Here is a 23,698-nt window from a genome sequence, read left to right on the forward strand (position 1 = left end):
TGAATATGAGTAGGGTTGACCCATCTCACAGATTATGATCCGTGAGACGGTTTCACATGAAACTCACTCTATAAAAAAAAAAGGGAACGAAATTTCGTACGTTAAATATAATTAGTCTACGATAATTTCGGTTAAATTATAGCTCAAAACCCAATGAATTTTTTTTCGAGACCACACAAAGTACTACTTAAAAGTTAAAACATCAATTTAGGTATAGTTTAGTTAACGGAGATTATAAATTAGAGTGATATAAATATAAAAAGGAGGATAAATAATATAACACGATAAATTATATGTTGTTTGATATAATTTTAATGTGGATGATTTTATTTTATTCGGCCTAACAATACAGAATTTAAAATTGCACTGATGAGGATAAATTAGAAATTTTAACGAGATTTTAAATTATCACGTGAAAGAAGATGAATGAATTAGACACACTTTAAAAAATCAACCAAACAAGTGATGCTCATGATTGTTAATATCATGGACTTCTAATAAAGTAAAGCAAACCACAGTTTTGATATCTTGCATATCTACTGTGCACATTTTTGTGAGTATCGATGAGGTGTCACTCACCTATTAGATGAGATGAAATATAGAAAATTTGCGCATCCAATGGGTGAGTGACACCTCATCGGTGCTCACAAAGGTGTACACGTTAGGTGTGTAGGATATCAAAACTGAAGCAAATTTGTAACTTAAGTGCTACATATCTGATAAATGAATGTTAAATTATTCGTTAATAAATACCACATTCCAAAGAGATCCGTAAAATAAATTTAATATTAAAATGCATTTTCATGTAATTATTCCGTAAATCCAATTTCTTAATTCTTAACACCTTCTTGATTTGTGCTTAGAGTTTAATGGACAAAAATATTATGAAACCTTTTATTGTCCTAAGATTATTTCCATGAATAATTATCCTTCTCATATTCGAATATATGGAAAAAGATCTCCAATAAATTTATAGTTACCTTTGGAGATTTATTATAATAAAATAGTTTCGAGTTTATTTTTCTTTGTGACTGAAATACAACATCTAGGTAATTTCAATTATCACAGAAAATCTAGTTTTCCTCCTCGTAATACCAATCATACAAAAGTAGGTCTCATTTGAGACGATATCATGGATCTTTATTTGTGAGACGACTCAATTCTACCGATAATACTTTTAATATAAAAATTAATATTTTTTCATGGATGACACAAATAAGAGATCGATCTCATCAGATAGGATTCGTGAGACTGTCTCACATAAATTTTTATCATAATACAATAAATAAAGACAATGATGAGCGGGTACTCACGTCGTCATAAATAATAATCATTAGGAACACTTGTGTTGGTTGAATTACTTGAACATATAGAAGTTGAGACCAGTGTCTCAAATTCTAATATTACAAGTCAAAAGCCTTCTATGATAATATCAATTTTTATAATGTAATGTAATACAAAATACATTAATTTTTTTCTGAGATTGTCTTAGAAATTAATCTTGTGAGACATATTTCTGATCTATTATATTAAAAATATTATTTTTCATAATAAATCTTGATCAGATCAATCTATATTATTAATATAAATTAATGAGGTTGTCTAATAAAAACGTATTCAATATACATTATATATAGACGTCCTTATTCCGCTCAATTTAAATGTAGCGTTATCCTTCATTAAATTCAAATCCAAGTAAAAAAAAATCATTATTTTTTTAATTATTTATGTATGCGTGTAAATTTAGCTATTTCTTTAAAAAAAATTATATTATAACAATTTTTTAAAAATATTTTCAAAGTTTGTATTATTACATTTCTTTTAATTTTAACAATGAGGAAATGGAGGCACCAAACGTTTCTTTTAAAATTTTCTGAAATCCTAGTTTTTTTTTTAAAAAAAATATTGTAAACATATTTTAAAAAATTAATTTTGTTAAAAAGTCGTGTAAGTAACAAACAAAACGTACCCAATAATTGGCATAACTTTATTTTATTTCGGTAACAAAACGGGACATTTTAGTAAATCAACTATACTCCAGGGACCTTTCTGCGAGGTATAATAACTCCCGCAACTTCCTGCGATTTTCCTCAATATGGAGAACTCAATCTCCACCGTTCCTTCCAAATCGCGAAACCCTAGGCCGCCCCCTATAAATTTCACGTTCAAACTAAAAAATTACGTTAGAAATTGGAAAAAAAGAAATCAATCAAAGAGCGTGAATTCCTCTCTCCAATCTTCGTCCTCTCTTTTCCAAATATCCGGGTGTTTCTACTCCTTAATTGATGGGGGCGATGGCGAATGATTCAACGGCTTCGTATGTCGACTGGGAGGAGGTGATGGTTTCGAGCGAGAAGGGGCGGCGGGAGTTTCATTACTACCTCAAGCGCAACGATGGAGGGACGGATTTGGTGGTGGTAGGAAAAGAGAAGAGCGCCAGGCATATGTCATATCATTATGCGATGAAAAATAACAAGGCTTTGCTTTCGAATTTGAAGCGTTGCTCCATCTTGAAGCTGAGGTCGAGAAGAGAAGTTATTGATTGGATTGAGTCAATTCTTACAGGTAATTACCATGTTTTTTTGTAAGGATTAATGGGGAAAACCGTTTTTCTTGTTCTCGCGGTTCTTTCTGCGTTTTCGCTATTTATTGTGAAATTTGGATTTATAAATCTCGGTGGTGAAATTTTTAATCTTTTTCGGTGTTTTGGGTTTCTCTAACTAGATCTGTATCGAGATCTGTGTTGAGGCCGTGCACGTGTGGGAGTTTTTAAAACTGAAATCTATTTGACTGGATGAATTTCGTTTAAATTCATATCGATCTGTAAATGAAATTCAGTAATAGCAGAAGCGATTTTCTTGTTTTAAGTCGGTTTTGAAGCGTTATTCTTGTTCTGTGGGTGAACTATATTATTGAGGATAAAAATGTTTTTTTTAAAGCACGGGGAGACTCGCTTTTAAGATTTATGTATTTTGTGGATTTTTTTGGGTCGTCCATCATCCATCTCGTTCCACGTAAAGTTATTTTTCTCGAGATCTCAACTCGCTTTGGTGTATTTTGGCTGATGAAATTTTCAGATTTTTTTAATGCTATAACGGTCTATGAGATTTGGTTCGAGTTTTAAATTTGCGATATTATTATCACTCCTGGAAATCTTAATTTGTTTATCTTCTTATATAGAGCTCCTGACCCGGATATTTTTCTTTTGGGCATACTGGGATATAAGATGTCCAAAACTTCAAGGCCGAATGTTGGCAAAAAAAATCATTTTCTTGTTTTAGAGGATACTTTTAGCTTTCTCAGAAGACAATTTAAGACCAATATTGCCGTTTCACAAATGTTTTTTTCCAAATAGGTTTAATGTTAATCTGCAGTCGAATGTACTTTCACCCCGAATTATTTTGTTAATTGTGCTCGATTAGACGTTCATTGAATTTTTTAGGGTTCTTCAATTCTAGTTTTATATTCGCATTTTTTATTGCTTCTGCTAGGGATGTTTGGCTGTAAACAACTCTTTTGATTTATATGGCTCGAGGAATAGTTGATTACTTTTTCAACTTATGATGTTAACAGGGTTCTTTTTAGGAAAACTACAGGCATTAGCGCTACGTTTGGTAGGAGTGATAGGATAATTAAATGATTAGTTATCGGAGTGATTAAAAAATGAGAGATATGGATTAATAGTATGGTTTGATAAAGAACATGTTGTTTGGTATGATTTTTAAATGATTGATTATTTCTGTTCAATTCAATGTAATGACAAACTGTTTGATTGTGGTTTTAGATGAGATTCATATGAAAATTTTCAAACTTCGGTCACTTTTCTCATCTATCTTAGGATCTGTACGATTTATTGATATCTATGATTTTTTTTTGTTATTTTAGATACCACTGTTGGCTTTTCTTATCATGCTGTCAATAGTTTTAATCATGCTTCCATACCTTAGTGTTGACGTGGATGGTGTTCTCTGTTTTCTTATTATTCCGGTTTCAGGTGAGCAAGCTGATGGTTTCTCTGGGCGGTTTGGAGATGACCTGGAAAGCAAATTGGACCTTGACAATATTAAGGTTAGAAAGGATGTTCTCTTCTTTATTTTCTTCAGATTCAGTTACTTTATCCTGTATTATACCCAGTGAACAATGCGTTTTATACTACCTTTCTTGTTCTGAAATATTTGTAGGATGCCCAAACACAAAGTTTGTGTCGGTATAAGACTGAGTTCAAGTGGATAGGTTCCCCATGGACTTGCCGGAAAAGACGGAGGCACTATGAAGCATTCTGTCGCAATGGTGTCATAATTTCTGTGAGTTTCTATCAGTGCTAATCCTCTTAATTGGTTTCTTTGTAGCTTTTGGGTTAAAAAATTATTTATCTGTGCTTTTTTTTTTACTGGTTTAATGTTTCTGTGAATTGTAGGTTCAAGACTTTGTATATGTATTGGCAGAAGAAGGCAAACGACTTGTTGCTTACTTGGATGATATGTATGAAGACCCTCGAGGCAACAAAATGGTTGTGGTACGATGGTTTCACCGAATTGATGAGGTTGGTTTTGTTTTGCCTCGTAATTATAATGACAGAGAGATTTTCTTTTCTCTTTGTCTTCAAGATCTCAGTGTTGAATGCGTAGATGGACATGCAACGGTCCTCAGTCCAGAACATTATGAGAAATTTATGAGCAAAGATTCGCACGTTGTGTTGGAGCCTTTTGTGTGTTATAGACAGTTCGATAATGATGATGTAAAGCCATTTGATGTAACATTAGTTAAAGGCTATTGGAAACAGGAACTGTTGAAGGAAATGTCTTCTCCTTCAGTACTTGAACCAATTGACGAGGGTCGGGAAGTAAAATTCTCTCTTGGCGATGATGCTGTTGGATGGAGACCCAACAAGAGAATTCGCTGGTCTAAAGAGAGTCAAATATTCTCGAACTCTTCTAACAAAAGAGAGCATGTTGAAAATCTGAAAGTTTGCTCGGGAGTTTCTGCTGATCATAAAGGAAACTTGAATATTGGCTTTCGGAAAGAAGGTTTCTCCCATGAATCTTTTTCCAAGCTAGGTGATGCTATGTTATCAAATTGTGGGCAATACTTGACTGTTGGCTCTCGAGTTGAATTGCTCTCTCAGGATAGTGGCATCAGGGGTTGTTGGTTCAGGGCATTGATCATTAAGAAGCACAAAGATAAGGTGAAACTGCAATATCAAGATGTCAAGGATGCAATTGATGACACAAAAAATCTTGAGGTGGATATAATGTTATTTTCTCTCGTTTTATTGTGAATACATAGTTTCCTTATTTATTTTATTTCTCATGTTGTGTTTTTTCATTTTGTAGGAGTGGATCTTGGCGTCTCAACTAGCTATACCTGACGCTTTAGGTATCCGGATATCTGGAAGGGCCATTGTTCGGCCTACACCGTTGTCTGATGAGAGAAGAGGTTCCTGTGTGGTAAATGTTGGAAGTGTTGTTGATGCTTGGTGGCATGATGGATGGTGGGAAGGAATTGTTGTCAAGAACAACTCCGTAAATAAGGTTCATGTTTATTTCCCAGGTGCGTATCTTTATGTCGAATTTCTGAATTCGTTCTCTCTCTCACATTTAATACCTTAGATCATTCTTCTTGGACTTAACTGTTGAATAAATCCCAATTAATTTGCAGGGGAAAAGAAAGAGCAGATTTTTAGTGTTTCCGACTTGAGGCGGTCACAAGAATGGATTGGTAACGGGTGGAAAAACATCAAGAACAGGCCAGAGATCATCTCAACATTGCTCGAGCACGAAACACTGTTAAGTACAAACAAAGACGCTGACGTAAAACTGGAGGCTGGTTCATTTGGTAAAGGCGATTTTAGTCTTCCGGTGGATACCAATGATCTACCTAATAAGGTTTCAGAAATTTGTGGCCCTATGGCGATCCATGATATCAAGATGCCAAATGATTTGCAAACTATACCAGATCTCTCAAAAGATCTTTTGCTTACTCACTTGAGATGGAAATCATCTGGTAAGAGAAGGCGTAGCCGGAGCTCAGTTCATAAGTTGCGTTATGGTGCAAATTGTGATTACTCAGGAATGCAATCATTTGAGAAATCCTTTGTGAAGCCATCCTTGAAGTTCGATCCAGACAATTGCAAATATGCCAATGATTCTCACTTTAATCCATCAGTTGTCTCCCCCATGACAAGCTTGGTTATGTCTAGATAAAGTTTTCGAATTCTGGTTACTCCGTTAATCTTCGTATCTCATCCATCTGTACATCCGCACTAGTGTCTTTAGATTTTCGTTTCTTGACATTGTAATGGAAATTGCTTAGGGTAGGAAGGTGAGGTGATGAACCAAGTCGCCCCATTTGTTTACAGTAGCTGGTGATCTTGGCTGGAGCAGCAGTTTTTGGAGTAGCTTTTAGGTGATTTCATGTTTAGCTTGAAAGTCTCTAGGATTGTATATATTAATCTCTGAACATCCATGTTTTTGTTTTTGTTTTTGTTTTTTTTTTTTTTACTGGTGAGTGGCTCACATGTATGGATAAACTGATTTTTAGTACTGTGGTTTGTTCATAAGTTTGTTCCTGTTCAAAAAATGGACTTTGAAGCATGTCTGGTTATTTATGCACAGATCAGTAAATTGGCGTATCTCATTGGTTGTACGTTTGATTCTTTCCATTTAAATTTGACTGAATACCACGTTATATTGGGTGCCAAAAAGATAACTCGTAGACCGGTTTTAAAAAAAAAACCCAAAAATTCACGATTAACACGGAAGTGTTAATAACTCTGACAAAAAAAAAAGGATTTATTTGAACGGTACTCTGAGTTTATCTAGGTTTATACGAATAGGTACTTTTGGGAAACAGTAAATAAAACAAGGGCTGCTGTTTTGGCTTGCTTTGCAAAAATGTCAAATGTTCACACATTCCAGAAGTTTTTTTTCAAACTAGCGTTTGTCATCTAGCAACCTAGAGACGTGTTTGGACTAGTCATATTTATTTATTTGTTTTAAATATATTCTCCGTATATGTCATGGTTGCACCATCTATCCTTCTAGATTAATGAACCACCTATATGTTTTAAATATATTCTCCGTATATGTCATGGTTGCACCATCTATCCTTCTAGATTAATGAACCACCTATAAAAATAACTACATGTGTAAACCTTATTATATAAATAAATTTCATTGATAATAAATAAATACTGCCTCACACTTTTAAAGCAACTATTTTGATTCGTTGTTTTTTTCTTTAAATTTTTATTAAAATATGTTCTAGGATAAGTTAGTTTATAGAATGGAAGAATATATATATGGCCTACTATAACACTAATCCTGTCTGGATTGATCCAAACCACTCAGTCAAGCAATTGAGAGTTTTAGTCTTGGAAGCAACTTTAATACAATAGTTGTATGTCAAGCAAGTCCAAATGGAGGGGCCTGCTTCCTTTCACAAATTGTAATTAAACCATCTTTATCAATTTCGAACTTTCCAATTTATTGACATTCTTCAGAAAGCATTTACTTTTAAGTTTCGCCGTAAAAAATCTGTCGAGTTTATCTCTATCGAGCTATGTAACAATGATAGTCCCGTATCACTTTGCTGGGAAAATTGCGTGTCAAATCCTTTTCATATATGCTGAACTGCCAAAAGTTTTGAATGTTCATTAGTTGCTGCTGAAGTTTGACAATGTTTGGATGGCGGAAAAATGAGCTTGCTCCCGCCGCTGTGTTAGATGGCGTGGCGCATTCTCCACAAACTACCACTACCGGTACCCTTGCAGCTATTGAATCGTTAGCCGTACCACTTGTGAGTATTTTCGTTCTTGTTTTCGAAGTATTTGTCAAATGATTCATCACCATCTAATCAAGTTTTCTGATACATTCTTGGTCGGATATGTCAAAATATTGGTTGTTGCTTGAAAGTAGGTTCAAGAAGTGGTACTGTTCTTGGTCGATTTCCAGTGCGAAAGGTGCCAACAGAAGGTGGCTAAAATCATGTCCAAAATGGATGGCAAGTATTCTTTTTTTAAAAAAAAAAAAACTTTGTACATCGATAGTTCAATTCAAGACTCTGCTCATAAATTCATCGGCCATTTTCCCCATCAAGTCATGTTGGAGATTTTGAAATTTATATTTGCCAAATTGATAATGGCTGACTTGTATTTCTTGAAATCCTGAAATTAACCATTAGTGGTTGGAATTCACTTCAAATTTCCGATAGGATGCCCTTTTGCAATAATAACGAGTGTGGCCGTAGCGACCGCTTTGTGATGAGTTTTTAAGATGTCGTATGGAGCAAAAGCCTCATTTGAACCCCATTTAATTGTTCGTTAATTGTCAAAAATATCATTTTAAATTGATAATTGGTAGAATGATATTTTAAAATGTGATTCGAATTTTTTTCGAAATTTGGTGAGATTTATATGAATTTGAAATCCATAGATAGTTTTATTGTCAAATTTTAAATTCACAGTTTAATTATTTACACATCAGTATTGTAAAATAGAATAAATTTTAATGACATCATTATTAATATAAATAAATACTATATAAACAAACATGTAAAAAGTGGATTTGAAGTTTTTACTTCTCTATATAATAAAAATACATTTGAAATCCATATAATTGAAATCCATCAATATAAGAGCAACCTACATTAAATACTTACAAAATCGAAAAGATTTAAAATGATTTGGGCCGGTCGACATTTCAAAATTTATAAAATATCAATTTTCGAGAAATACATACAATTAGTTAAGACATGTATGTGACATTCTAATTTAAATTTCTCTTTTTTCTGCAGATATTCAATATTTGGTTATTAATGTGTTGGAGAAGAAGGTGAATGTGGTGAACTCGGACGCTAATTCATTCTTTAATCGTCTTTAGGAATATTTATTTATTTATAATAAACAGGATCTAATTTTTTTTTTTTAAATGCAAAGCGGAAACGTAATGTAATTAAATTCAAATTACATATTAAACATAAATATACAATTATTGTATTATCTACAATAATCCAACTAGGTTCAACTACATGTCAGTGCTGAATCCTAAGTTGCTTCTGAGCCCGGATCTCCACGTTATCTAGTCCAGCCTCGATCTCGTCCTGACCCCGCTTCTATCCCACCTGTTGTCATGCACACATACAAACAAGACAACAGCCGGATAACTCCGGTGAGATATAAATATTCTAGTATAAATCATGTATACATGCCATCATATAAACAATATAAAAGCATAAGACAGCAAATCATATCCTATATCAAAATCATGATATGAATCAATAACAAGAATAAGTCATATTCTAAACATGTACCCTAATCCGGAACATAATTCAATATCAAGAATAAATTCTATTCTAAGCATGTACCAACATTAGGAACATAATTCAACATCCATCAATACCAATCGATATAACCGTCACTCAAACTCGTCACTCTACGTTTTAGACTAGACTCAATCCTAGCCTAGGGATCCTGGTTTCCAAATGTGGTTTTCCTATATCGAATTCCGTAATAGAAGGAACATTGATTCTATTTACTCGATATAACCAAATATGGTGTTCCTATATCGATTTACGATATAACCAAATATGGTATTCCTATATCGAATTCCGTAATAGAAGAAATTCCAATTCTATTTACTCGATATAACCAAACATCCGGTGTCCTGACCTAACCGTCATGGACTGTAGCTCTATCGCTAATATCTTATCTTGGGACATTGTGCAATGTGCCCGTGGCGATACCACCACTATCAGGCACTTCTGTCACAAGATTACTCGTCTAACACCTGTCATCTATAATTCAAGAAAACAAGTACATCAGTCAATTCACTGCAAATGTCAATTCAATAAAGTAAAGTATGTGATTTATGGAAACTCGAGTCAAACCTCACTCGAGTTGTGCAATCCCAACTCAACATTAATTCATACATTTATCTTCTCGCTCAGAAGAAGAAGAAGAAGTCCCGACTCTATCTCGGTCCATTCCCAATCTGGTAATAATAATATCGAACAGATATAGTATCAATAAACAACTCAATTCAATACCTGTTCTGATCAATATTCAAATTACAATAAAATCTGATCAATGTCAATTGAGATACAATCTAATCCATATCGGCGATATCACGATATAATCGAAATTACTACTGAATCTGATCAATATCAATCAACTGATGTTTCGACGGCACAACAATACAGTCTCGATAACCCCGTCAATTCAAACATCACAGATATAATACAAGAATTCGTAAACAGCATCAGTACAACTCATAATCTCAATGACAATACAAATCTGATATTAATTCTCAGTCAAATCAATTCCAAAAATCATAACAATTACATAAACAGTCCGTTCTTTAATCTGACTTCGATTCTACGATGTCTAACATATCAAGAACATCATATATGAATCCTATCTAATTCTGACAATATCATAATTTCAAATGCTAACAGAACTCAATAAAACTTACTTCCAGTTGTAGCTCTCGTCGTGAAGAGTACGGTACTGTGTCCGGATTTAAATTCTGATAAACGGATCACGCACACTCAAATTTTGAAACCAAAATGAAGCTTGAGGGATATTGTAATGGTAACTCTCGGTTTTCCTTCTGAAAGTCCCAAAGCAATGAAACTTTTATATGTCAAAGCATGACAAGTGTCCCACCAAGTCATAATTTGCACTTAAGTCCCTGGATTCTTCACTATTTGCAATTTAGCCCTCAATAACTCTTTTTAATTCAATTTCAATCTTACTTAATTATAAAAATCATGGAATTTAATTCATCATTCCAAAATTCGTAAATTAAATAATCTCGGATTAAAGTATATAATCTCGGGCCTTACAGTGACACTCGTGTGTACTTACTCAACTGCTGCCAAACAAATAGCTAAATCTTCCCAGAATTCTTGGACGAGGCTCTTTCGTTATTCTTGCACTAGTTAATATGAATTTATGTGTGTGTATATATAAGTAAGTATATAGATATATATTTATATTTTATTTATGTATATTCGCCATTGTCATATATAAATTGTGTGTGATAACGTCGGACATTATTAACAATGATATATTATCTTCGTTTTAAATATACATTTTACATTTTTTTTTTCATTTGTTTGAAATATATCGAAAATGTTTATATTAATAATCTTTTTTATTAATGTAACATATTTTATATATCATTTTAATACTTCTTGACTAAGAGTAAAATATATTATTTATTTTTATAATTGACATTTTCAATTATATTTTATTCTTAATCCACAACAAAGTCGTATATTGAGACGGATACATAATTATTTGTGTATATCTATCGACATTATATCTATATTATTCTATTAAATTTGAAACATTTAGAGTAACTAATTTTAGTGTCACGGTCTATTTTAATTGTTATATATATATTAATAAATATTAAAACTTTAATGTATGTTATATGTAATTCAGCGGATATAGTCATTAGTTCTTGGAAATTAAGTTATATGTTCAATTCTTATTGATATCATTTATTTATTTATTTTTAAATAATTTATCAAAATTACAATGTAGTCTCTCACTATTTGCTATAATTATATTTTGATCCTCATTTAAATATAAACCAAATAAATTATAAAAAAATATTATACAAGAATACAACGCGTGTGTCGGTGCACTAGTTTTAATAATAGTTCTGTTATGGAGTTGGAAATACATATATCCATTATTCCATATTGAGTTTCTAAATGTTTGCTTTCGAAATTAATTTTTAACTTAAAAAAAATAGAAAATAGCTAACTTTATTTTACGGAAATAGCGGAAATAAACAGGGTGATAACTGCTACGTAGCACTTTTCGTAACGGAGGAAAGTTGAGGGGATATTATGATATATGATCAAACCTTAAGGGGCAAAATATAATTATCTAAACCTTGGGGGGATTGATGACAAATTTCAACATAAATGCTTGAAATTACGCTATATCGTCATTATGTACTTGGTTGCAAGTGCCTAGAAATACCAAAACGACTGATCTCGGGGAAACCCTAACCCTACCTTTAATCCATTTCAACTGTGATTTTCTGACCTTTGTACCCAATGGCTACCGATTCCGAACCCACACGTCGCAAGCACCACCGTTCCTCCTCCCCCGATAATGCTGACGAGCAGTCAAAGCGCCGCAAGCACCGCCATCATCGCCACCGCCACCACCGCCACAAGAGCAAGAAACACAACGAGGAAGTCCCGAATGATGAACTGGAAGTAGGAAGAATTGAAAATGATGAAGTTGAAGATAGGAAATTGGGAAATAGTGAGGATGAGAGCGGTGCTGTCGGTGATGTCGTCGTATCGAACGGATTTCGATTTCCCGGGGTGGATTACGAAATGGAGGAAGGGGAGATTGTGGAGGATGACGATTTAGGTCGTTACGTTCATGGTGAGTTTGAGAAGTCGAAGAAGAATTTGGATTCCGACTTGGAGTCAGGAGAAATAAAAACTCTTCAGGACAACGATTCTAACCTGGTGTGTTCTGATTCTCCCCGCTTTTATATCAATCAATTGTTAAAAATTCTTTTTAGAATCATGTGATTTTGGATTTTTATTCTGTTCAAGGAAATGTTTTAAAACCATCCATAAAGGTCTTACTCTTCAAATGACTACACATGTTGCTAGCGGTTCGGGGTTCCTTGTGACTAAAATGTTACACAACACGTTATCTGATTAAATACATGGAACATGCAAGCTTAATTTCTTAGAGTTCTTATCTGAATCGTGTTGTTTGTTAGTTACACTCGCCTTCCCAAACAAAATCTGTAACTTATTATTATTCTGGGGTCACCTGAGATTTTATGTACCGTTTGTCATATCAAAAATTTATTTGGGAACTTTTTCAAATAATTCTGAAATTGGACTACTTGCCTCTCAGTCCTTCGAGTAGCTCTGATTGATTAATGCCCATGTTTTTTTAGTGGCATCTTGAACTGCAAGTGAAATGATGAGCCTTCTTGCGGATATTTTAGTTCCATTAGAAAGTCACACAATTATCAGTAGGTAACTCAGACACTGTTTTTTGCTGCAAGAAAAGTTGCCACAATATTTGAAGGTTCTGGTAGACTGAACTGACGATGGCTTTCAGTTAATCTGTTAGACTCGGTTCGGTTCCTTGATTAGAAGTTTCTGCATATATTGTTTTAGTTACATGGATGTCATTATGATTTTAATGGTATTTCAGAATTCTTCTTCACAGGAAGTTAGCGAAGACAATGCGAAAATTGTAGAGAAAAATTCAAGGAAACTCGATAAAGATGGCGAGGATAGGAAAGCAATTGGTGATCCGGATGAGGACCGAGCATTTAGTTTGGATGATCTAGGAAACAGGCATTATTCACATAAAAAGCACGAAGATGTGCATATGGTTCTTAGTGTGGATGGTAAGAGGACTAGAAAATTGGACCGTATGGTTTATCCAAGTGATCAGAGGAAAAGTTTGTCATCTGTGAAAAGGCACAGAGTTGTTTCGTCCTTTCACTCTCATGAAGAGTATCTGAATGGGAGTTCTCCTAGAAGCTTGTCGAAGTCGCCTGTAACAACTAGGGAAAGGTCTCGGTCCGGAAGTATTTTGCGTGAGCCTTTAATTGTGGAAGACACTTATCTTGCAGAGGTAAATAGCAGGAGTAATCCTGGCGATGAAAGGGTGATTGCCCCCGACAGAAACAATAGTGATAATAGCTGGGATGGAATGAGGCCGAAAGATATAAAACACCATTCTAGCAGCTATGTTGAAGGAACAGAAAGGTCTTATAAGAGAGATGGGCGTGAGAAACACAGGAAGGGAAGCAGGGAGAGGGACTCAGTTAAGGATAAGGATAGAACCAGGGAGACTGAACGGGAGAAGGAGAGAGAGTGGGAGAGAGAAAGGGAAAGGGAAAGGGAAAGGACAAGAAATCGTGATAGAGCTAGGGAGAGGGAGAGGGAGAGGGAAAGGGAAAGGGGAAGGAACAGGGACAGGGAGAGAAAGGGAGAGGGGAGGAACAAGGATACTGATCGAGGTAGAACAACAGATAGAGATGGTGGCAGGCCTAGAAGCAGAGATGTTGATAAGGATAACGAGAGTGATAGATTCAGAAGGCGTCAGATGTATGATGATGAGGTTAGTTTCAGAGATAGGGACGATGATTCCATGCGTAGAAGGAATGTTGAAGATCATTCCAGAGAGAGATCAAAGAAAAGTGATTTGGAGAACATGGGCACCAACAGTAATTCAGCGGAGAAGGATGGCAAGAATTATAAGAGGTACATTTATCCTTTGAACAAATATTAAAATTTGAGGAGTTCTTGTTCTCTGATAGTTTATTGTTGTTGGTATCAGGGAGGAGGATATACAAGAGGATTATCAAGATAAGATTGTGATGCAACTTGCTGAACAAGAAGAAGATGACCTTGATAGAATTAAGGAGGAAAGTAGGAGGCGCAAGCAAGCTATCCTCGAAAAATATAAAATTAAGAGCCCTAAAAAAACTGAACTGAAATCAGAAGAAACAGGTAATATTGTCTTTTATCTTAAAAATTGGATTATACAGGCTGTGCCTCGCACACGAAGTTTTTTGCGTACTCATAATGAATTTGTAATTTTTTTGTACCCCCTTACGTGTATGAATTCTACAAAATCATGTCATTACTTTTGTTGTACAGAATTTACTATTGATGTCTTCTCATGTGATAAAGTGCTCTAGAAATTCTTACTATTTGATATAATGGTATTGAATTATAGGGCTTGTTTGGTTTGTTTTGGGAGCTTCGGAGAAATATTTTGTGGAAATAATTTTTTTTGTTATCATTTTAGATTTGGATACAATTATTTTAAATTATTAAAATTAGTATATTGTGGGTAAAAACATATGCTAATAAAAGCTTGTTGTTTTTATTGTTGTTTATACTTTTCTCATTGATCTTGGTCCTGTTTGGAGCATTGTGAACAAGTTTTTGTTTATTTGTTTCTCCTGAAACAATAAGCAGTTACATATCCTATGTGGAGCATCTGTTTTTGTAGAAATGGAAAACAGAAGCAGAACGCAAAATGTTTGTCGGCTGTTGCTATTTGTTCTCCAAAATAAAAAGATTCTTTGGTTCTTCAACTTTTACCGAAGTCTACTCATTTGCTTATTCTATTAATCTGTTAATTTCACATTCCTTTTTTATTTTTTATTTTCATTAATAAGTTTATATCCAAACTATTTTTTCTATGTTCATATAATTTATTAATAATAATTTTTCTCAAACATGTTATCGATTTATTTGAGATATTATTATTCTTATTATTTTCTATTTTTTATTTTCTAATTAAATACTTATAGCCATAAATTTTACTGAATTAATTGTGAAGATGAATGTGAGGCAAGCGCGGAAGGATAGGATTATGAATGAAAGGATTATGAGCTCTTTAGATGTGGCGCAAGGATAAAATTATGATGAAATGATTATGAGCTATTTAGATGTAGCCTCACAGAGTATAAGATTAAACAAAGATGTCTAACATGATTTGGTAATGTGAAGAGAAGACGAAACACGTCCCCAATCTGACACATCCTAGATTGATAGGTTACTGGAAGGAGTAGAAGGAGTGTAAGCAATTGAAAACTTGGATAAAAGTTTACGGTATATATCTTAGATTTTGTTTTAAAAGACGACGTGTTGGAAAATCGCTTAGTTTGGAGAATTAATATCCATGTAGTCGACCCGCAATTAGCAGGAATGTGCTATGATGATGATGATGAATTTTTAATTTCATTATTAATTAATTTGTAATTGTAAAAATATGGTAAGTAAAAAGTAGAATATTACTCAATTGTGCTAAAAACTTTTTTAGACAGTACCTCCAAGTATGTATTTATTTTAGTCGGTATTAATAATGTTCGACTCCTAAGAAAACACCTGTATGTCTTTTTGTAAATAAGTCTTATATCCAATAAGCAGAAACAAGTAATGGGAACAATTAGTGAATCTCGTTACAAAATGGGCGCACTGATTATTTAATATCTTGTATTGATTTTCCCCTCTTGGCTAATACTTGCCTCATATGGCCAGTTAAGAAGCAAGACGGACAGTCTTCTGAACAAGTGTTATCTGCAGAAGTTGCAGCAGATAGTATTGACAATCAGGTGGAAGGCTCAGAATATTTTGTCCCCGAGTCAAACTTTTCAGTTGGAAAATCACCTTTGCAAAATGGTCTTTCAGCCATTCAGAGGCCAGCTGGAATTGGAACTGGAACTGGTGGACTAGGTGAGGGTTCCCCTAAGGTGAGCTAGCTACAATTCACCTTGATGCATTACATTTGTATTTTCGCAATCTGCAATGGTAAATTGTCTTTTTTTGGTAGGACAGAGTTATAAAGGACATTTTTCTGTACCTTCATAAGTTGACGTTGTTTTATGATTTTTCCTAATTTCTTCTTTGTGTTCAGATTTGGTTTGTGGAGATGATTGAAATTATTTATAACACTGTGCAGAGTGAAAGGTCGGCGGATATGTTCTGTGATGATATATTTGGAGAGTCACCTACTTTTGTTCGTAAAACGGTAGGTAATCATTCTGATGTGTGGATCTTTCATGTTATCTTTTACCTTTTAATTTCCTGTTAGAACAATATGCCTTTAAAATCCTAGGAGTTCTCCGTTGCTTAATATAATTGTAGTTCTCTTTTCATAAAACCCAGCATTTCCATTAGCTATGTCTACATTATAACATGCAGGAAATGTCCATGTTCTGTTTTAAAAAGTTAAGCTTTTCATGCTGGTTATTATTGATCACTTTAAGGTTAAGTAATTAAGCTTTTTGCCAACATGCCAGTTTGCAATCGACTCTAATGGAGTGTCACAATTCTATTAATCAAATTTTTATTTTTGAACTAACACTTCATCAGGGAAAAGCAGACAACATGGCTATTGAAAAAAGTGAGCTTCATGACAATTGGGATGACGCAGAAGGATACTATGGTATGTGTCTTAACCATCAATTTCCTAATCTGTTTTCAATGTGCTTCCTCTTGGATGTTGATTATAGCTCAAGTTGGACAGGCCTATCTGTTCCTTTCTCCCTCTTGAAAGCATGTAGTATATACATAGGTGTCAGTACCCTGTGTTTCTAGACCTTTGAGGTGATAGCTTAATCATGCCATCAACTGAAGAACAACGGAGAATGTTAAGTTTGATAAAAGTCTACATTCTGCCATTTTGTTCTAATTTTCAAAATTTGCTTTTATGTTTCTCACCTGTACTCCTTTCTTTCCCAACATTCAGGCTACCGTTTTGGAGAAATACTTGACGGTCGATATGAAATAATTGCTGCTCATGGGAGAGGCGTCTTTTCTACTGTTGTTCGAGCAAAGGATCTCAAAGCTAAAACCAGTGACCCTGAAGAAGTAGCAATTAAGATCATCCGCAATAACGAAACAATGTGCGAAAAATATCAAGTATTTATTTTAATGCTGTAAATGTATGTTAACTGTGATTAAGTCCAGGTGTTGCCATGTTAGGTATAAGGCAGGTATGGAAGAGTTGGTCATTCTTAAGAAGTTGGTCAAAGCAGACCCTGAGAACAAGCGCCACTGTGTTCGCTTTCTTTCCTCCTTCAAGTATCGAAATCATCTATGTTTAGTTTTTGAATCTCTGCATATGAACTTACGTGAGGTTCTTAAGAAATTTGGTCGTAATATTGGTCTGAAGCTTACTGCTGTGAGGACGTATGCAAAACAACTATTCATTGCGCTGAAACATCTGAAAAACTGCCGTGTTCTTCATTGTGATATCAAGCCAGATAACATGTTGGTATGATGCCAGTCATTTTTCAGTTCTCATAATTATTTCTGAGTTATTTCTCTACCATATCTAATATTTTACATTTTCTTCCGTAGGTGAACGAAGCTAAAAATATATTGAAGCTATGTGACTTTGGAAATGCCATGTTTGCTGGTAAAAATGAAATCACCCCATACCTTGTCAGCCGTTTTTATCGCGCCCCTGAGATAAGTAGGTTTTACTTTTTCTTTCTTTCGACTTTGTTTTTTCTCCGGTATCAGAAAGATTTTTTGTGTCCTGTTAGTTTATATTTTTCCTCTTCTATAGTTTTGGGTCTGCCTTATGATCACCCCATGGACATCTGGTCAATTGGTTGCTGTTTGTTTGAGCTCTACACTGGGAAAGTTTTATTTCCTGGTTCTACCAATAATGACATGCTTCGTCTTCACATGGAATTGAAAGGTCCATTTCCCAAAAGGATGCTTCGAAAGGTAAGAAATCCGTGTGCGTGATATGGCCTTGTGGTACCCCTCTATGATATTAGTGGTTATGATTTCAGCTATTTTGGGCAGGGAGCATTTGCTGACCAACACTTTGACCAGGATTTAAATTTTCTTGCCACAGAGGAGGACCCTGTCACAAAGAAGGTAGGTAGGCAGTTAATTTTACTTTCATGTCTATAGATGTAGAAAGTTGAAATCCGGTCTCAAGTTGATTACTTTGCAACACTTTGGTTGAGCTTTGCTCTGTTGTTGTAGGGAATTAGGAGACTAATAGTAAACGTGAAGCCAAAAGATTTTGGCACACTGCTTCTGGGATCTCCTGGTGAGGATCCAAAAATGTTAGCTAATTTTAAAGACCTCATGGAAAAAATTTTTGTGTTGGATCCAGACAAGAGGTTGAGTGTATCTCAAGCCTTGAGCCATCCTTTCATCACGGGGAAGTGAAACACTGATGCTGCTTCTGACTACGGAACTGCTGTTGCATCAAATACTTGTACATTTTCGTGAGATCTCACTTAATCAATTATCTAATGGTTGGACATTATTTGTCTTTGTTCTCTGTGCGGGAGCAAGAACTCAGGAGATTCACTGTGCATGGTAGAAGTTCTTAGAGACGATCTCGGGAAATGCATCTAACATGGAGTTCTTTCGTTGGATTGTTTACAGTGTCTATTGTAAGATAACCTGCCAAAGGCTTTTTTCCTCAGCGTCTGTACTAATTATTATTGGGGACAATTAAGAAATTTATAATGATTTTATATTTTTACTTACATAATATTTGAATATTCTGGAACTGACCCCTGTGGTCGAATAGAATGTTGTTATTTACCTTGTTGAAGAGATAGTGGAACTATTGTCTTCATACACGTGCACACATGTTCTGTTATTACGGTCGTGGACTCGTGATACATTACAGAATTTCCTTGGATAGTTGGGAAATGTTTTTTGAGGTTTCATCCCCCATATTATATTTATTCCACTGTCGTCCTAGATATTCTGCTAAGCAATGTTTTTTTTCAATCCATGATAATTACTTCCACGTGATAATTTCATTATTTATTTGATTTATGTAATCTGCTGTAGAGTTTATGGTCCCTGGAGATTCTGATGTAATCTTTCATTCAGGAAATCTACCTGTGCTATGAGGAAACCATTCAGTGATTTTAGATGCTAAAAAGACACTCTGAAGAAGGTACCTTGGTTTGTTAATTAGGAGTTTGTGTGTGGAACCTTTAACAATACATCAGTTGGTTCCAGAAGCTGCTTCCTGTAACTATCGTCTGGTTTCTCAAATCATCAGTCATGATTTTATGTATTCTGCATTTGGATGGTTATTCCAGAGTTTTGTTCTTCTTTGAGTCACACTTGTTAGTGTAGATAATACCAATTGTCGAGAACAATTTCTCTTGGTGCTTTTCCTCATCTATTCTTCTAACCAAGTCCAGAATATCTAAAGGCCATATTTTGTTCCTCAGTTCTCCTATTATGAGTTAGGCTACCCTTTAACATGACTTGTTTTATTTTGGCTTTCCTTTGTTCTCTCCCTAAATAGTCGATGCATGGTTTTTGGCGCTGATTTTTAGAGCTATGATTATATATGTACATGTATGTTTCTTTTGAGTTGCTATGCATCTGATCCATGGTTTGGTTGTTCTGGAGGATTCTATGCCCTGGACTAGGAGATGTTCAGATGCTGGTTCGAAGGGTGAAACTCTTTGGTGAGTAAACCATGTGACTTTGTTGACTTTATTTTCCTGAGCATTCGTTGTCAAATGATATTGCTTGCACCAATTGGTTGTGACATGGATTTCTTTGTTGATAGAATTGAGCTCTCACACGTGGGTCCACAACTCTGGTAAGTACCTCCTGTATCTTGCATATTGCCCTGCAGTCAATGTTTAATCTTCTAAATTGTCATGGTTACAGTAAATTGCTCATCTTTCTGCTAGTCCTTTGATGTGTCTTCCAAATGCTTGTGATAATGTCCAAAGAGGATACCATTTGATTTGTCGAAACTTAGTTTTTATGGTTACTCCAAGAATGGCTCAAATGTTTTTGCTTTTGATGCAACAATGCTATCATCTAGTAGGTTCCTCTGTATTTTCGTGGAATATGTGATCTCTGCTGTCTTTTGGCCACATATATTGTGTGCCATTGGAGTACCTATCACTCGCCGTTGGAGTACTTGTCACTTACCAGTACATCAACCTTTTTGGTTTATCTATTGGTTATTGACAATTGAAACTCTTAGAATATAATCGAACTTGTTTACGAGCATACTATGAATGAGGTTACTCTTTGAACTGCAGAACTGGTCCAATTGTAGGGTCGATCTTCTGAAATGAGTGACCATCCTTTAGTGATTCCTAAGCAACAAATTTGTGAATTTGGAAAAAACAAGTAATAAATTTTGCCATTCCTGATTTAATATTGTCGTAAACTGAATTTTGCAATTAATTTCTTAATTCAAGTCATAAAATGATTTAAACTTGTGAGGTGGAATTCAAAATTCAAATTGTCATCAGCACACTAATTTGGAAGCTTTTAAATTATAACTTTTTTTTTATTTTGTTGATAAAGTATTTCTCCCTTAAAAATCGATAAGTTCTTGTCTATAGTTTTTATATTTGAAAATTTCTGCACTTACATTTTGTTTGCCCCCTTCTCTTGCATCGATATTTTTCATTTTTAGACATGTAAAAATTTGCACATATTTTCTTTGGTTTCCGTATGTGGAAGAGAAGCAAATAGTGATGTAGAAATTTTGATGTAGACCAAAATTAGTGTGGCACAACCGCACAAACATTAAGATTATTTTTGAAATCCGTGAAGTCAAATGAATCAAATAGTTTAATTTATATATCATTTTTCATGTGCACTGGAAGCCCAAATGATGATTATGAAACAAGTTATTGTGAAGATATTTGTTGCTTTCAGTGAGTATGAAGTCGTCGTCATGTAGTACTTTGATGTTGAAGTGTAGATTAGTTTCTTCCAGGACCAGGTAAAAAAAAATCTGCTTGGTTTGCAAACTGTTGTTACTTGAACTGATTGCAGGGTTATTTTGGTCGTACACTGTTATATGGGTGCGTCTCATTTCATGAGAATAGCCGTTACTCGTAAATGATGCTTATTAGAAAAGGCGTGTGGAATTATTGTCATGTTACACAGATTTGTGTTATTTTGTACTCCGAAGGGACAGCTGTCTGGCTCAGCTCTTAACATTCGGTGACTAGTTCCGCACAAGCCTCATAATGTGGTTATGAATGAAATCTTGACTTAAATCAGGTTTTACAAACTGTTTTTAGAAGAAGGGTGAGCTTCGTTGGTCTCGTAGACGGGATGTGTAATGTATTGTAATAATTATTACTCATCTCCAAAAATGATTTTGTTACTTATAGAGTACAAGCTGATTACCATTAAGTAAAATAAATTGCATAAAATGTAAAAACTTTTACAACAAAGGAAGACCAAAAATCTTACAACCTTTCCCTGCCTAACGTTTTCTGATTATTTCGTTCCCTGTACCAAATTTAGTGGCATGCTTCATTAGGTTTTCATGTCAAGTTAGGCCGTAAGGAGATTGGTAGTTTTAGATGATTTATGATGATGGTTTTCACAATTTCAGTTTTTATGTTGTATAACGAGTACCTTGACATTTGATAATTTTCCTTGTCTGTGTTCTCTTCATAAAAATGGAAAGTTCTTAGATTCGTTCAACTTCCATTTCCACCTGTTTCAAGTAATCGATCTGGTTTTCTTTAATACGACCAATTTATTTTTGTTGCGTACTACATCAGTACTAAATTTAAAATATATTCTCATTGTTGTTGATATTTAATTTTACAAAATAATCGATATGGGTGCCTGTCGTTTTCTAATCTTATATGTCTCATATGTTCTCGAAGTGTGAAATATCACTTTTATAATGAGAATCTGTTTATTTAGTGTGTGTGTCATGTCTCGTTTACATGGATTTCACCCTTCGGTGGCCATCACCATTTTGAAGAGAATGATTTGATTTGATAATTCAACTTGACCAATGAAGGGTTATTATGGGTTCTTGATGTTGGCGGCATACTAAAACATTTTATACTGATCGCGTTTTCTTGTTATAGCCCTTTCAACAACAGATATTGTACATGTAAGAAAATGGGAGATAGTATCTTGTTAGTGTTTTTACTTTTCATTTGGGAGCAATTCTTGGTGGTTTGCGAGATCTTTAATGGAGTGGAGTTGCATACTTGACTCCGTTCTATGTCGATGAAGCAGAGCAGTAGTAGTAGTTTGGAATTGGGAGGGTTTTGTAGGATGGAAGATTTTTGTCGATGACTCCAATACACCGGTTTATCGACCTCGTGGAATGCTTTCACCACATTGTTTTTTGAGAAGGCTTGATTTTTTTAGAAGTCGATAAGATTTGTACTATGTTTGTTCGACCAGTCTTGGATAACACCATAATTCTATCCCGAAGTTCAATAATTCTTTCGCAAGGTTGATGCCTACATCTCTGGCTTTGTTAGGAACGTAATTTGGAACGAGAGATTTTAACTGCGATTAAAGGACTTGGTGAGAGTTGTACGTTCGACTTTCTTTCCCTTTCTTGAGACTTAAAAAGCGAAACATTGAAATTACATGGCATAGTCTCAAATAAACGAAGGCAGTTATTACTAGGGAAATTTGCTTTAAAAAAGAGAAATAAATTTCTTTTTTCGTCTTAGTATGATAGCTTAGCAGTGTTTAGACTCTACTGATGGTGGCGGACTTGAGAATTTGCGGAGGAGTGAAACGATCAGGGGGCGGTATAATATATTTAGAGTGCAAAACAGAGATGTGTAGAGATATTAAACTTGCGAAAATTTTTATTGCAGCCTGCAAAGTAAGGCTATGGATTGCATATTTTACTATATGTGTTTCAAAATACGATTTAATTGTTGATTTTTTATGGCAACGAACTCAGTCGAAAGTGCGACAAAGCAATCATAGTAAGGTATTGTTTACAAATATTTGTTTATGTGGCAATCAATGTTGAAAATTGGGAGCGAGTATAAATATATCTTAAATATTTTGGAGAGACGGACTGTTGTTTCTATTTGCTGTCCTAGTGATTCAACATGTTGACTCATCTAAAATCGTAGTTTGGGAAATGTTGGAAGATATGTCAAGCGACCTCGCGAAGTTGAAAGTTCTATATTATTAACTGGCGCATTTAATGATATAGGCACAAAAATAAAAACTGTTTTTTTTTAAAAAAATTATTTGATTTTGCTTATAATACTTTTTCGTGTCTTCTATAGGTGTTGAATATTTTTTCAATCTAAGAGTGGACTACTTCTGCATATTTTTAGATTGCTTGTCGAACTTAGATTTTTGCATGAAATTTCTCGGAAACTTCCCGTTTTTAGAAAGTATTTGTTTTGCGCTCAGT

General features: G+C 34.5%; 3 protein-coding genes across 9 annotated transcripts; all 3 read left to right on the forward strand.

The window, feature by feature from the left end:
* The first annotated feature begins 2,169 nt into the window (after positions 1-2,169).
* Positions 2,170-6,631, forward strand: LOC140830544 (uncharacterized). Its single transcript, XM_073193900.1, has 6 exons — positions 2,170-2,565; positions 3,995-4,068; positions 4,182-4,304; positions 4,418-5,242; positions 5,334-5,550; positions 5,659-6,631. The coding sequence occupies exons 1-6, from the start codon at positions 2,286-2,288 to the stop codon at positions 6,201-6,203; spliced, it is 2,064 nt and encodes a 687-aa protein (XP_073050001.1). The 5' UTR covers positions 2,170-2,285; the 3' UTR covers positions 6,204-6,631.
* Positions 6,632-7,279: 648 nt separating this feature from the next.
* On the forward strand, positions 7,280-11,134 carry LOC140829673 (uncharacterized). 2 transcript variants are annotated; one of them, XM_073192978.1, is made up of 4 exons: positions 7,280-7,797; positions 7,917-8,001; positions 8,794-8,831; positions 10,844-11,134. In XM_073192978.1, exons 1-4 carry the CDS (start codon positions 7,678-7,680, stop codon positions 10,940-10,942), a joined length of 342 nt encoding a protein of 113 aa, XP_073049079.1. In that variant the 5' UTR covers positions 7,280-7,677; the 3' UTR covers positions 10,943-11,134. The 2 variants fall into 2 exon arrangements, 1 of the variants encoding a protein (XP_073049079.1); XR_012117497.1 differs by lacking the exon at positions 10,844-11,134 and having other exon boundaries at positions 7,302-7,801; positions 7,924-8,001; positions 8,794-9,138.
* Positions 11,135-11,957: 823 nt separating this feature from the next.
* LOC140830545 (uncharacterized) lies at positions 11,958-21,766 on the forward strand. Of its 6 annotated transcripts, none has more exons than XM_073193902.1 (16): positions 11,958-12,498; positions 13,208-14,268; positions 14,345-14,517; positions 16,060-16,271; positions 16,481-16,549; positions 16,894-16,966; positions 17,270-17,426; positions 17,506-17,797; positions 17,884-17,998; positions 18,095-18,258; positions 18,340-18,414; positions 18,526-18,944; positions 19,396-19,462; positions 19,930-19,988; positions 20,093-20,195; positions 20,561-21,766. In XM_073193902.1, the coding sequence occupies exons 1-12, from the start codon at positions 12,073-12,075 to the stop codon at positions 18,712-18,714; spliced, it is 3,006 nt and encodes a 1,001-aa protein (XP_073050003.1). In that variant the 5' UTR covers positions 11,958-12,072; the 3' UTR covers positions 18,715-18,944; positions 19,396-19,462; positions 19,930-19,988; positions 20,093-20,195; positions 20,561-21,766. The 6 variants fall into 6 exon arrangements, with proteins under 6 accessions (XP_073050003.1, XP_073050004.1, XP_073050005.1 ...); XM_073193903.1 differs by having other exon boundaries at positions 20,093-20,125; positions 21,156-21,766; XM_073193904.1 differs by having other exon boundaries at positions 20,093-20,125; positions 21,328-21,766.
* The last annotated feature ends 1,932 nt before the right edge of the window (positions 21,767-23,698 follow it).

The sequence above is a fragment of the Primulina eburnea genome, chromosome 4 (assembly GCF_022965805.1).
Source record: "Primulina eburnea isolate SZY01 chromosome 4, ASM2296580v1, whole genome shotgun sequence".
Classification (NCBI taxonomy): Eukaryota; Viridiplantae; Streptophyta; class Magnoliopsida; order Lamiales; family Gesneriaceae; genus Primulina; species Primulina eburnea.